The sequence below is a fragment of the Cupressus sempervirens genome, chromosome 7 (assembly GCF_028749045.1).
Source record: "Cupressus sempervirens isolate cs-2001-9-10 chromosome 7, ASM2874904v1, whole genome shotgun sequence".
In the NCBI taxonomy this organism is placed as follows: Eukaryota; Viridiplantae; Streptophyta; class Pinopsida; order Cupressales; family Cupressaceae; genus Cupressus; species Cupressus sempervirens.
The window spans coordinates 492341041-492353997 of NC_143124.1; the positions used below are offsets into that span (position 1 = coordinate 492341041).

Genomic DNA, 12957 nt, shown 5'->3' on the forward strand with positions numbered 1-12957 from the left:
TGATTCACCTCGACCACATTTTGAGGTGGGTTTATTAGTTTACCTTAAGTGCACACACACAATACTTAACTATGTCACTTGTGGTATCGAGTGGTAGGTTGGAAAAGAAGCGTACGAGTTCATTTTGGCATGACATACTTCTCATGACAAATGTTGATTCTGAGTTTAGCAAGTTTCCCGCTTTGTTTACTCTAGCTAGCTGCTTGTCCGGGCAGATGTTCGAGTTTTGGTTTGATTGGATTTTAGAGGTTATCAGAGTGGTGCAACACCAGCGTGATGGACTTACAGTCCCACAGTTGGATTATAATCTTGTTGTTACCCCCTGTTTCAATGTATACACTAGAGCATTACAACTGTTACAGGTGGACTGGTGGGAAATTTTGATGAGGATTTGGTTCTGTATCGAGTTGATGCTACAATTTGTAGTTTTAGGTTGACATTCCTATTATCTTGTGCTTTCACAGACTTTTGTGCAGACTGTTGTTAGTGGTATGACATCAGTGGGCGACAATAGAGACATTCCTTGGTGGGTACTGTACTTATTTTGACGGAGCTTTGTCATCTTCAGGATGGTTTTGGGAAAGGACTTTGGGCTGGTTTCTTAGGGGAGATGAGCGGGATATCTTTTTGTTAGCACAAGATCATGATGGGCAGTCAGGTTGCTTTCAATATTCTTGGGGGATTCTGTTTAGGACTTGATGGTGTTTATCCTATGGGGATTCAAGGGTTGAAAGTGCAGTTTGCGTATGATAGTTTATTGAGCATCGATCAGTTTGGTATAGTTTCAGCACGGTTATAACTTATTATGTCTAAAGTTTGACTCAAGACCTTGCAAATGCTTTGGTCAACAGCTCATAAGTTGTGAGGAACGTGACAAACTGTGTTGATATTCCAGAACTTATTTCACACAGTTTTGTAGTTTGATACTTTAGTAGAGCAGTACACTTGGGAGATAACTCAACTCGTGGCATTTGTGATGGCTCCTTTGGTTAAAGGTAGACATAATGTCATTAGTACAGTTGTTCAGCAGCATAGAGATCAGAATGGATGGTGTTATGTATCAACTGGATTAGTTTGGGATCCTAGGATTATACTGAGATATAGCATGGTCTGAGTTACTAACCATCGGGTTACAGTGGGACTACTTGAGGATAAGAAACTTCAAGGGAGGTGGACTGCATTGTCCCCATTTAAGCCTGACATTAGATTAAGGGTTGTTAGCATGTTTTGACCTGGTCCCGAGGGCTAACCAGGATTTTGAAGGGATTATGTGATTAATTGGCCTAGGTATTTCTAGTTTCAGTCCAATTAGAGGTATCATGGTAGGGTTTCAAGACGCTAGCTATAGTAAGTAAATATTGGCTCAGTAATGGGAAATACTTGATGCATATTATGATGTTAGTATTTGGGAGATCATTAGTCATCATCAGGTTACTATTTTAATAATCCTTTAATTAAGTGGGCGATTAAATTAAAAATTCCTAAGTTAAATTTAAATATTGAACTTGATTCAATGAATGTTGGGACTATAATGAAATATTCTTTGCTGGATTCGATAAGAATTATTGAATTTGAACTAATTTTGTCAAGTAGTTGTCAAGTAAGCCAGGCTCTTAAGCAAATTGCCACCGAATTACCACCCTAATGTTTATCAGCATACATGTGTGAACTAATTATATTAATCAGTGGAACCTTGACATCAAGCGAGTACAATAACACTTAAAATCATGACAGTAAATCTATATTGTATTCCCTATGCTGAAAATAAGGTTCTCACTACATGTAACAATGCATCAACATACAGTAATTTAAATGGCAGTCTGGGTGGATTTGGTACAGACCCGATAATAATGTTGAGGTGGCCTTGTGGGAATCCGACTGTGTTGTGCTGCCGTACCAGCATCTATTCTCAGCTACCTTATGCAGTGAGTTTGATGCCATCAGTCCCTGTGGCTGGCTAACTGAACTGCAACTATAACCTCTGCACTTTTCCAGGACCTCCAAGCAAGTATATCTATACTGTTGAATGGTGGAGGGGTGTGAGTGTGTTCTCTTCACTCATGTGTTACAGATATCTGGACTACTGTCATGACCTTGGCATTCCAGCAAACGCCCAGGCTGACATGCTAGTTCTGATATTTCTACCGCCAGCTAATACTGGAGTGGGCTCATCTATTCACCGCTCTCTCTATAATAAGTGACCGAACTTTCGTTCCTTAATGCCGTTATCCTGTACTCAGCTACTGTGGTATGGTACTTAGGAAACAATGTTGGCAGTGTATAACTGAAAACAAAAGAATGTTGCTCACGCTAGATGATTTACTTCTGCAATTGGACTGAGTGGCCTCCCTGCCTATCATCCAAGCCCAGGTCAAATTGATGGCATCCTGTGTGTTATGACACTCTGTTCTTTTGTCTAACTCCAGCTTCCCATTAATCATCCAAGTCTCAAAAAGTCATATTTAGCTCTGCAAATACAATGTGAGTTACTAGGTTTGCATCTAGTCTCATTGTTCTTCCGTAAGGGGTTTCGTCCTTAGGAGAAATCCAGTCACATTCAAGCAACCTTTTAGGATTTGTGAAAATAACATATATTCGTGGTGATAATCCCAATGCAAATGCTTTCTTTTATAATCTCGAAGTGAGGAGAGGTACAAACAACTTAGCAATGTGGATAAAAGACTATTTCGTCTTTTAGTCACTTGAGTCATTTTGTCCTAAAGTGACTTTAAACAATAAAGTACTTTATATTCCAACTCAATAAAATAAAGTGACTTTAACCTTAGAATATCCCATTAAAAACTCCTCAACTGAAACCAAAACTCCTGTGACTGGCTGGCATCCTAAAGCCAAATGCCGTTAGCCTATCCAAATGGAAAGATAGACCAACTAGGCGCCAATATAGCTAGTGTGGAGAAGGGGACATTGCATATAATTGGAAATTAAATGTTTAAAAAAAAATCAAGTCCCTTTTAACTAAGACACACAAGGGATATTAATATTTGATTTATCTCTCTTATCCCTCACCAATGTTGCCTTGGAAGTGTTACTAATTGAAGTTATAAATAAAAGCTTTCATTGCTGAAAAGGATATCTTGGAATTTGATGTTTATTGGGATTTTTTTTTCTGGAGTAATTTTGGAAGCCTTCTAGCTTTTGAGGACGGAAACCCTCATTAGTTATATCTATTACATCTATGAAAGACCACACACTGAGATTAATAGATTTGAATCAGAAGTATAGTGGAGATCAGATGTATATTCTTGTTGCTACCGTGGTGCAATGGTATCCGTGCTACAGAAAAGGCTACAGCGGTGTGATAGTGTTCTACCTTTATTTGCAATGCTAATTATGCTGTTGGGTTTGATTTCTGCACGCTGAAGATTAATCAAGTGCTGGAGGTTGAATGCTTATTGATTGTGAAGTCTATGCTGCAATGATACTGGATTCTTGAGGACATCGACCCTCAGAACTAACGTCTTCCTTATTGTTGGGATACATAGCAAGGAGGTTATTAATCTTTATTGCACAGGTATGAAGATGAAGCTGCTCGAGTCTTTATATTTTAGCATTCTTAGAGGAGTTCAAACTGGTTTGATGTATTGCTGAGAGCTAGCAATGGAGAGCTGGGAATATTATTTATCTGCTGCTGCAGTATTGGTTGGATGCTGTTTCGACTGGAGGTGAGTCAAGTTAGGCTGGAACTGCTGTCTGAGTCAAAATAGGGCTCTAAGTCCTTGTCAAACACCTACAACAACTTTTCTAGTTCAGATACACCTTGGAGTGTGACGTTGGCAGGATATTATTGCTATAACAAGAGCCGTACAGGTGTGATGTATCTTCCGGTGCCACACTAGACTGGAAAGAGCGCATTAGTTGCACATAGACTATCACATCAGCTGCAAATCTGAAACATTGAACTGGGAATGCAAAGCTATGATTTTGTATGGGGAAGCATCATATATTTTTAACGTGTAACACACTGTATCTTCTCTATTGAAGAGTGAATACTATTAAACAGTTTGAATGTTACTGCTGTAAATACGAAAAATCAGAAATTAATAAGTTAGTTTTTTCGCACTTGGTATCTATATCTCTTTAAGATGTTTCTGTCCTATTTATTGGTGTTCGGAAAAATATTCAATACGCATCTCATTGGTCATTAAAACCACACAAAATTCAATACCTGGTTTAAAGTGAAGTGTTTGTTAAAATTCCTAAGCACTAGAGTACATTGTTTTAAGAGTAAGGAAAGGGGAGAGCGATTATATGTATCAGCTATAAATATAAACTCGTTTTCATTATGCTGTTATAGATTATTGGTTTACAATAAAATGTTTGGCTTCAGTTACTATCATTGTGCAAGTATTGTTGTGTGCTGTTTTTCCATTGAAAGAACTTAAATTATTTAGCAAACAACATCAACCCATTATATCAGCCATATTGAAGCACATCAGAAACTCAGTATCAGGGTGCAAGCAAACTGTGACAAATTTACAGAAGTTGAAACAACTGAAAAATTATTGGAACAAGGGGGTGTCTTTATAGTGGTTTCAGCGCAGAGTATCCCCCCACCTTGGTGGGTACAATACAAAATGAACAGGTAGTGACATGGCTGATTGAAATGTGCACCCATTTACTCATCATCACAATACACAAAGAAATAGGATTACTGAATACAGGTCAAGAAGTACAAAGTAATCCAAAAGCTCATATTGATATAGTTGAACAAATTACTAGTAACATGGGTGACAGCAATACTAGGGACCCTGGTGATGAGAGGTTTTTATAGTTATTAGATACTTTGGCATAGGGACGATATTTGGCTAAACAAAGGGCTCAAGAACAAAGTCGGCAGATGTAGCTTATGATGCATATGATGGCAAGGCAGATGGGAATGAATTTAAATGTTGGAGGTGATAACAGAGGAAACAATGGTAATGGCAGGGGTTAGGTGGATGATAATTTTGGCTAGAGATCTAGACCAGCGATAATAGTGTGCTTGAGACCACTCATACCTATCTCTCCATCTAGAGTTCCAATTCAACAAGAAAACGAGCCACATATTAGTAGTTTGCAGGCATATTTCTGGAGAGATTGGAAAGATGGAGGAGAGAATTTTAGGCAGCTTTCTCTTCCAGAGAATATATGGATGTCAGGCTAGAGCATTTGCCACGTTCAGGTGGTAGGGGACAGCATAGTGATTTGCAGAAGGAGGTTAGCAAGCTCTCCTTACCTCACTTCGATGGATCTGGAAAAAACACTGGCAGAGCATGGGTACAAAAGGTAGATACCTATTAACAGTTGAACCCAGTGTTGGAAGAGGAAGCCATTAAATTTGTTGCATTACATCTAGATGGCTTAGCACACAAGTGGTTGCATCATGGTATGGTCACTATGGCTCATGATCAGATCACTAAATATGTTGAGTTTATGAAGAGTTTGATTGATCGTTTTGACAAAAAGGATCCAGAACAACATTTCAAGGAGCTTGCACAGCTTAAACAGTGGGGCTTAGTTGATACTTTCATATTAGAGTTTCAGAGACTCTTTGTTTTGTTTACTTTTATTTCACATAGGAGGTTGTTGGTGTTGTTCACGGATGGGCTTGCACTAAATGGATGGATTAAGGGCCTTAATACTGCTACATTATAGGTAGCCTGCGAGAAGGCTAGAGAGAGACATGGAACCTTCATTTTCATAGGAAAAATTTCATTTGAAGGGGTTTTCATCTAAAATGGATAAGGAATAGAAGAATTTTCGGTTGGACTCTCTACCTAAGAATGAAAAGAAAAGACTGGACAATGATCTGTTGAATGAATTGAGGAGAAATAAACTATGTTTTCAGTGCAGGAAGCCTTGGAATCTATCACACTATTTAGGGGAAAATGGAAGCAATGAATTTGTTAGTATAAACTATGTGAGCTGAACCCATTAACTAACCACTTTCATGCTAAGCCATTCCATATAGGAAAAGGAGGAGCTTCCAAACATAACTGACAATATAACCCAAGTTAGATTAGCAAAACCAGAGTAAGATGAAGGGATGCTAATGCTAAACCCAAATATATCAATGAAGTATGCGAGCAGGTCCTCTTTCATGCAATGTTAATTAATTTAAGATGTGCAATGTAAATGTTAATCGAACCAATTGTTTTAATGACAAGAGTAAAATAGGTCTTGGCTCTAAATGTATGCAATGAACCCAATTGTGTTATGAAAATAGGCCTATGCTAGGAGACAAAACAAAGGATGAAGAATTTATGTGCAAGAGAAGATTCCTTTTTGCTCCAAAAATCGCGGATTTGAAACTGTGACTATACTTCTAACTGCAGATCTCAATCAGGGCACAAAACCCTATTTTCCTAGACTTCCAGAAACAAGTCGACCTAAAGAAAAGTGTCTGGATGCTTTATGAGGTGATGGACATGTTCCAGAGAGACTGTAGCAAAATCAACCCATGTTCTCCAGAAAGCTCTCAACAAATAGTTTTCAGATCTGTAGTTGCAATTCCAATATCCTGCTCCTGCACAAGAAGAATTGGTTTTTGTTTAGTTTGGATAAGGGCTTGCCTTTGTCAAGCCCTAGATTGAAGAATCAACGTTGAAATTGAGATGAAAAATACTGATAAAGGAAATGCCAGCATGTAGTAGGACTGAAACCTTTGGTGATACATCTCAAAGCAGTTTGTTGCGAGGCATACACACATGTGCCAAATGACAACAGGTTTAAGTTGGAGAACAAGATAGTTGAATGCATCTTAATTGGCTATGGTGTTGGTGTTAATGGCTACAAGAATTTGAGATCTAGTGGCCAAAAAGGTTCTGTATGGCAGAAGTGTAATTTTTAGAGAGACAAAACCTTGCTCTATCGATATGCAGTTAGAGAAAGAAGAGAAAGGAAGGGATCTAGTTCACGTATTGGTTATCCTTTGTTGTTTTACTATTATATTTTTGCTAAGTTACCATTCAGGTTCAGGTACGAGAACCCAGTACATGGGTTCGTTGTTTTTTTCCTCCATTATGGTTTGTATGGGTTCATGTGTGTCTCTATATGCGCGCGCGTGTGTGTATGCATTATATAAACAAAAAATAAGAGAAATATACGTAAAATTAGATTAAATCATTTTATAGTATGAATCTATGATGCTTGATCATTGATCAATGCCAAATGCCAAAGATAAACATTTAAAATGTAAAGACTTAGAAATGAAAAATCTGCTTTGTGGAAGGTATTTGACACTTCACAATTGACTCCAATCACCTCACTTCAAACTGGTAAGATGGAGAGAGCAAATGTGAAAAAAAAGTGTTTTAGAAGGTTCCATAATTGGCTGTTTTAGCCTTGGGGTTAGATCATTTTCTTTGGTGTGTTTTTTGACCAACCTTTTGAGCTGGATGTGATGGGTCCTCACAGGTCTCTGCTCGGTCCGCCCGGGACCCAATACAAACCATTTCACAAACCTGAACCTGGTTAGCACCTGGACCCAGTTTCGAGGGTCCAAGGTGCAAACCTGGTATTTCAGTATTTTTGTTTTGATTACCGACACTATGATGCCCAGAATTGTGAAAGAGGCTGCGTACGTGAGTGATGCAGATTTTGGATACTATTTTTACGAGTTTAATTACTTATACATGTGCAGAAAACATATCAGTATTGTAAATTTTTAAATATGAATTAAACAAATGGGCTAACCCTTATCCATCAGTTTTCACATTATTTTAATTATTGACCTCGCCCATACAAATGACTGCTAACTTGTAAATTGTTATAAAGTATTGAATTAATCAAGAAGTTGAAAATGCACAGCTGACAATATAGAGGAAGTTGACTTTACCAAATGTCTATTGCATTCACAGTTTATCCTATCATTATTGTTTTCCTTCTCAAGGTACAGTGGATGAATGGGAATCTTTTTGAATGTTGGGATCTGCTTATTGTCTTTTGCAGAATGTTTTGAATGAATACAAGCCTACCAAAGTTCTCTTTGGTATTATTTTATGCTTTGCGATGCTTGAATACTATTGGACCATTCATTTTTCTATGAAAATTTTATTCACAATTGTTTTATGAGATGTTGTAACCGAATGGGTCAGAGTCTGAATAAGATCTTCATCTTGTTGGAGGGGCTTTCTAATACATAGGTTTTTCTCTTGCAGATACATGAACTCAGTATGAAGCTTAAGTTGCAAAAGAATCAGAATCTTGAGCTGAGACGCCAAATTCAAGGTCTCACACTTCTCTTTCAGTCATTGGGCATTCTTATGTTTCGAAGTATTGCATCAAGATAGGAAAATGATATTTAGTAAACATAAGATACCATCAAGTGGTTAATTATAAACAAAAATGGCAAGTATGGCTTTAATGCTTGAGAATACTTGGGAAGTCTAGATTTAATCTTTTATGAATCGAGGCAATAATTACTTTTTATTTTCAAATAAAAATAAAAATTATTTGATTGTTTTTACCGAAATTCTGTACTGACTTGAGAATGTTTATTGAAGAATTATTGGACTACATGGAAATGCTGGAGGAAGGAGTTGACAAATCAAATGAATTGGTACTCCCAAGTCTCTTAGCTAATTTTTCTGAATTTTTTTTGCTTTGAAAGCACAAAAAACTCTGCTGACTGTAATTGTTCTTTCCTTATTGGAAAATCTAATGTCTTTGAAGATGATTTGTTTGTTTTTCATATAAATTCTAATTCCGTTACTTGTAGCTGATTTTTTTGGATTTTAAAGGATGAGATATTTCAGTTATTGAAGAAAATAACCAATATGATTATTTGTTTCTTATTATGGAAGTTTTGTGCATCTATTTCCCCTCATACTTTATCACTTATCTTAATGCTATTCAAAAGATAGTGGTCTACTTTATTTGATAACTATCTGCGCTATTCATCAGATATCTAGAATTTTCCTTGATTTCCTATAATAGCATTTTATCCCCTTGTATAAGACCTGTATTTGGATATCACATCTGCTTGTATATATTATCCTAATATTACAGTTGAAGCTCTCTAAGCAAGGAATTATTCACACTTCTCTGTTTCGCATAATATTGTGAATTTATTACTCTTCAGGTTTTATTCTCATTCCTATGTATGCATTTCAGGTAAATACAATGAAGAAACAGCTTGAAGACAAAGATATTGAAGCCAATAAAATTAGAGAAGGAAAGAAACCAAAAAGTGGAGGAAAGGAAGACAAGAAGACAAGTGAAGGTGGAAATGCTGTTGATGCATCAAAGACAAATCGGTGATGCAGGATACATGTTTCATCTCAAATTAAGTTCTGTAGATGTTAGAAATATGTTGATTCTCATAATAGTTCAAAAATTCAGGCTACCTGAAAACTTAGAAAAATATCAGAACATTAAATACACATAATTTTGTTGAAAACAGACATGAAACTGAATTCTTAGAAGTTGTAAGTAGTTGTTCCTTGTTCGTAATTATTAGCTGATTAATTGTGGGTTTTCCCTTGTACTTTTATGACATTATAAAACTACCCAAAAAAAATCACAAAATAAGGTTTTCCAAATAGCAAAATCCTTTTACAGTAGTTGGCTCTTTAACACAAAGCTATCCATTCGAAATACATGCTAATTTTTTTATATTGTAGTATTATCAAATCTTTTAATAAGAATACCTTTTAATATTATCTTCTTTTATTTGAATGTTTATTTTCTAAGTTTTGAAAAGCTAAAGAAAATGTTAAAAATTAAAAAAGTTAGCTTTACTTTAATTTTTCTTCTTCGTCCTCTTTTTAAATGGTTTTTTACTATTAAGTCTTGTTATAAGATTATATATAATAATAAAATATGTTACACTTATTTTATTAATTGATTTTTTAATCATTATAGAATAATGTGTTAAAAAAAATAAATTTAAATATTTTGAATAAAAAAAGAATGTTGAAACCTTATATTTTATTATTATTATAAGTACAAATTTGTATTATTATGTCTACAAATTTCATATGTAGAAAGCATGAACCAAAAATGTTTTGAGTGACAACAAATGGATAATTGCAAAGAAACTTAGCTCTCATATTCCTACTGGTAGAAAGGCAAAAAAATCGCGTAGAATGCAGAGATCACAATTTAATCTTTCTTAGTGAATTTTAATTAGATTAGATGGTGTGATTTGAGGTTGAATAGCTTCTAATCTCCAATTTGAACTTAACAATATTGCTTATTTACACCAGTTGTTGATTGTTCATCATTGATGAATTAAAATATTTTGGTTAATTTTTTAACAACTTTTTGTCCTTTTCCAATCATGTCTTTCCTTCAAAGCATATTGATATGAAGCATCAAGCATAATCAAAAGCGTTTATTGAGTCATATTGCCCATGGTTAAACTGGGGACTCAACACAACTTGGGGAAAATCTTGACAATTGTTTCAAACAAATAAAAATATATAAAATTTTAAAAAATATCTTTCAAAAATATATATTAAAAGCCAACAAAAAACTTAAAACCATTCTTAGTGACCTTTTGGAAGTCAAAAAAGTTTTTTGCACCACAATGTTTTCATATGACTTCAGATTATTAGTATGATTGTGACAAGGTTTTGGAAACCTCTTTCAACCAAGAAGGTTTGAGAACCTTTGTTTTGTGCGATCTCTCAAAATGCGAAAAGGGTCTAAATGTTGAAAGATAACATGCTCCATGTGGTGGGTTTGCATGCATTCATAGGGACATGGTGATTAGCCTACCTTGCAAGTATGATGCCACCTATCTATCTTGACGTCAAGGTGACTCCTTATTGGTCATTGACTTTTCAATTTAGACATTTAAGGAAAAGTGATGTTTGTTGATCTATTTGATCAAGGACCTTATTTTAAAATAACATTGAGAAAAGTTGAACTTTGCATTATCTAGGTGCCTAGAACATAATCTTTGCCATTACACTAGACATCCTTAGCAACCATCTACACCATCTAAGAACACGCAAATAGATTTCAATCAATGGTTAGCATTTTGAAATTGAATATTGACTATAGCAACAAGGTTGTTGTAGCAAATTCTAAGCACATGCCAATTTTAATGCTCCCAATGCCCTTAGTGACTTTTTCTTGGTCCGAGGCTAGAAGATGACACCATTCCTTTCCCCATTCATGTACGTAATAAATTTTTCTACTGAGTATTAGTTTTAAACAAAATTAGAGTTTAGTTACAGTGATAATGAGTTTAACATTATAGTAACAAAATATATCAATAAGACTGAGCTATTGATAGAGTTCAGAAAAATAATAAATCATAGTTTTGCAAATATATGCTAATGGAAGAAGTCCTCATCTAAGTTATCGTGGGGAAGATCTTCCTAGTCAGGATTAGATGCATAATTGTCCTAGGAGACATCATTGTTGTTGAGAATCTCTGAGCTTTTGTTCCATTGTTCGATCTCATGTGAGGTGCATGTAGATGTACCAACTTCATTTCCTTTCTTCCATTGCCCCTTTTGGTTCAATTGTTGGATGAATTCAGCTAGAGTAATCTTGAACTAATCTTTGTCCCAAATTGTTGTGTATTCATAAGTAACATCTTTTTTCTCCACTGTGGCCTTACTGTCTTTAAGTATTTGTAGAAATTTTCTCTCCATCTTAATGATTGTTGTGACAGGGTAACATCAGAATAAATGAGTCTTTGCAGAGATTGAGTAAGGTTTCTAGCCTTCCTTGCAAACACATCATTGTTCCTAACTTTCCAAATTGATGAAGGGTACTCCCATTAATACCACAAACACATAACAAAAATAGAGAAACAACCAAAATTTACAATATCAAATATGAGCTTCTTATTATCTCCACGAATGTGGAATTACATAATTATGAAATGTAATATGCAAACCCACATGAGCTCCTTCCTTACAATAATCAACAAGAGAGAGCTGTGAACTATCACCCATAATTATCTTAGACAATCTATGGGCCTTCCTTATATAGGCAATTCTCCACCGTCTGAGAAGGTTCTAAACATTTAGCCCTAACCCTTGAGGCCGACTAACCCTAAAATTATATATAGAGTCAGTTTAAAACAATTTCAAATGTTATTTTGGGATTTTTCAGGTAGCTAACTTCCAAAGGCAACAACTTGCGAACAATAGAGTCAATTGGCTATTATGACCCCATTTCAAAATCATTATCTGCTGTTTTATAATGCTCGACTCTTGCAAGCTCTAGCCAATTGAGTTCCAGGCCTCATTCAAGGCCTCTAAGGCCTTTGAAATTGAGCTCAAAGTTTTTATACCACAAATATGCAATAACTTAATGAATACACATGATATGGTAGTGAACCCCAATTGACAGGCTGATATATCCAAGATGAACCTCCAACTCTAAAATTAGAACATTCCAAGCTCGTATGATCGACTTACTAAGTAACAAGCTTCCACAAACAACTGTGCAGTGTAACAACCCTTATTTGAGAGATAGAAAGGAAACATTTTTGGGTGATGCAAGGTTGCTCTTACACCCAAGATGCTCCTATATCACAAATATTCCATAACAAAATAGAAGAAAAAATAGAGTAGAAAGTAATATAAGATTTTGTTGCTATTAACAATGCTTCTAAAAATAACCTTTTGTAAACGAAATTTATATTAATGATGAGGCCAAATAAATTCTAGATTTCCTTGGTAAACATGCAATAAAAAAAGACATGGAAGACATATTTTGGGTTTCTAGAAAGATAACTTGTGTAGAAAGAGATGCCAAAGGAAGCAAGATGATTTGGGTTCAATAGGGTGTTAGAAACAATAGTTCACCAAGATAACCGAGAGGGGGGTGGGGAGTGTGGGACGTGGGTGAATCAGTTATCCAATAATTAAAACATTTATCCACCTTAAATAAACGTAATCATTCAACCAAAGTAAACAACAACCATACAAAGATGCACATAAACAATTACACTAGATATGTTAACTAGGGAAACCCTTGATCAGAGGGAAA

The 12957-nt window shown here is 35.5% G+C and overlaps 1 protein-coding gene across 2 annotated transcripts in view; it reads left to right on the forward strand.

Annotated features, from left to right (window-relative positions):
• The window catches only part of LOC149547695 (FKBP12-interacting protein of 37 kDa-like), a 156868-nt gene extending 147318 nt beyond the window's left edge, over nucleotides 1–9550 (forward strand). For both annotated transcript variants that reach the window (XM_089791774.1, XM_089791775.1), the window contains 3 exons: nucleotides 8160–8229; nucleotides 8505–8560; nucleotides 9115–9550. In XM_089791774.1, coding sequence (XP_089647900.1) covers nucleotides 8160–8229; nucleotides 8505–8560; nucleotides 9115–9261 — 273 coding nt within the window. In that variant the 3' untranslated portion in view covers nucleotides 9262–9550. The remainder of the gene's footprint in view (nucleotides 1–8159; nucleotides 8230–8504; nucleotides 8561–9114) is intronic.
• The last annotated feature ends 3407 nt before the right edge of the window (nucleotides 9551–12957 follow it).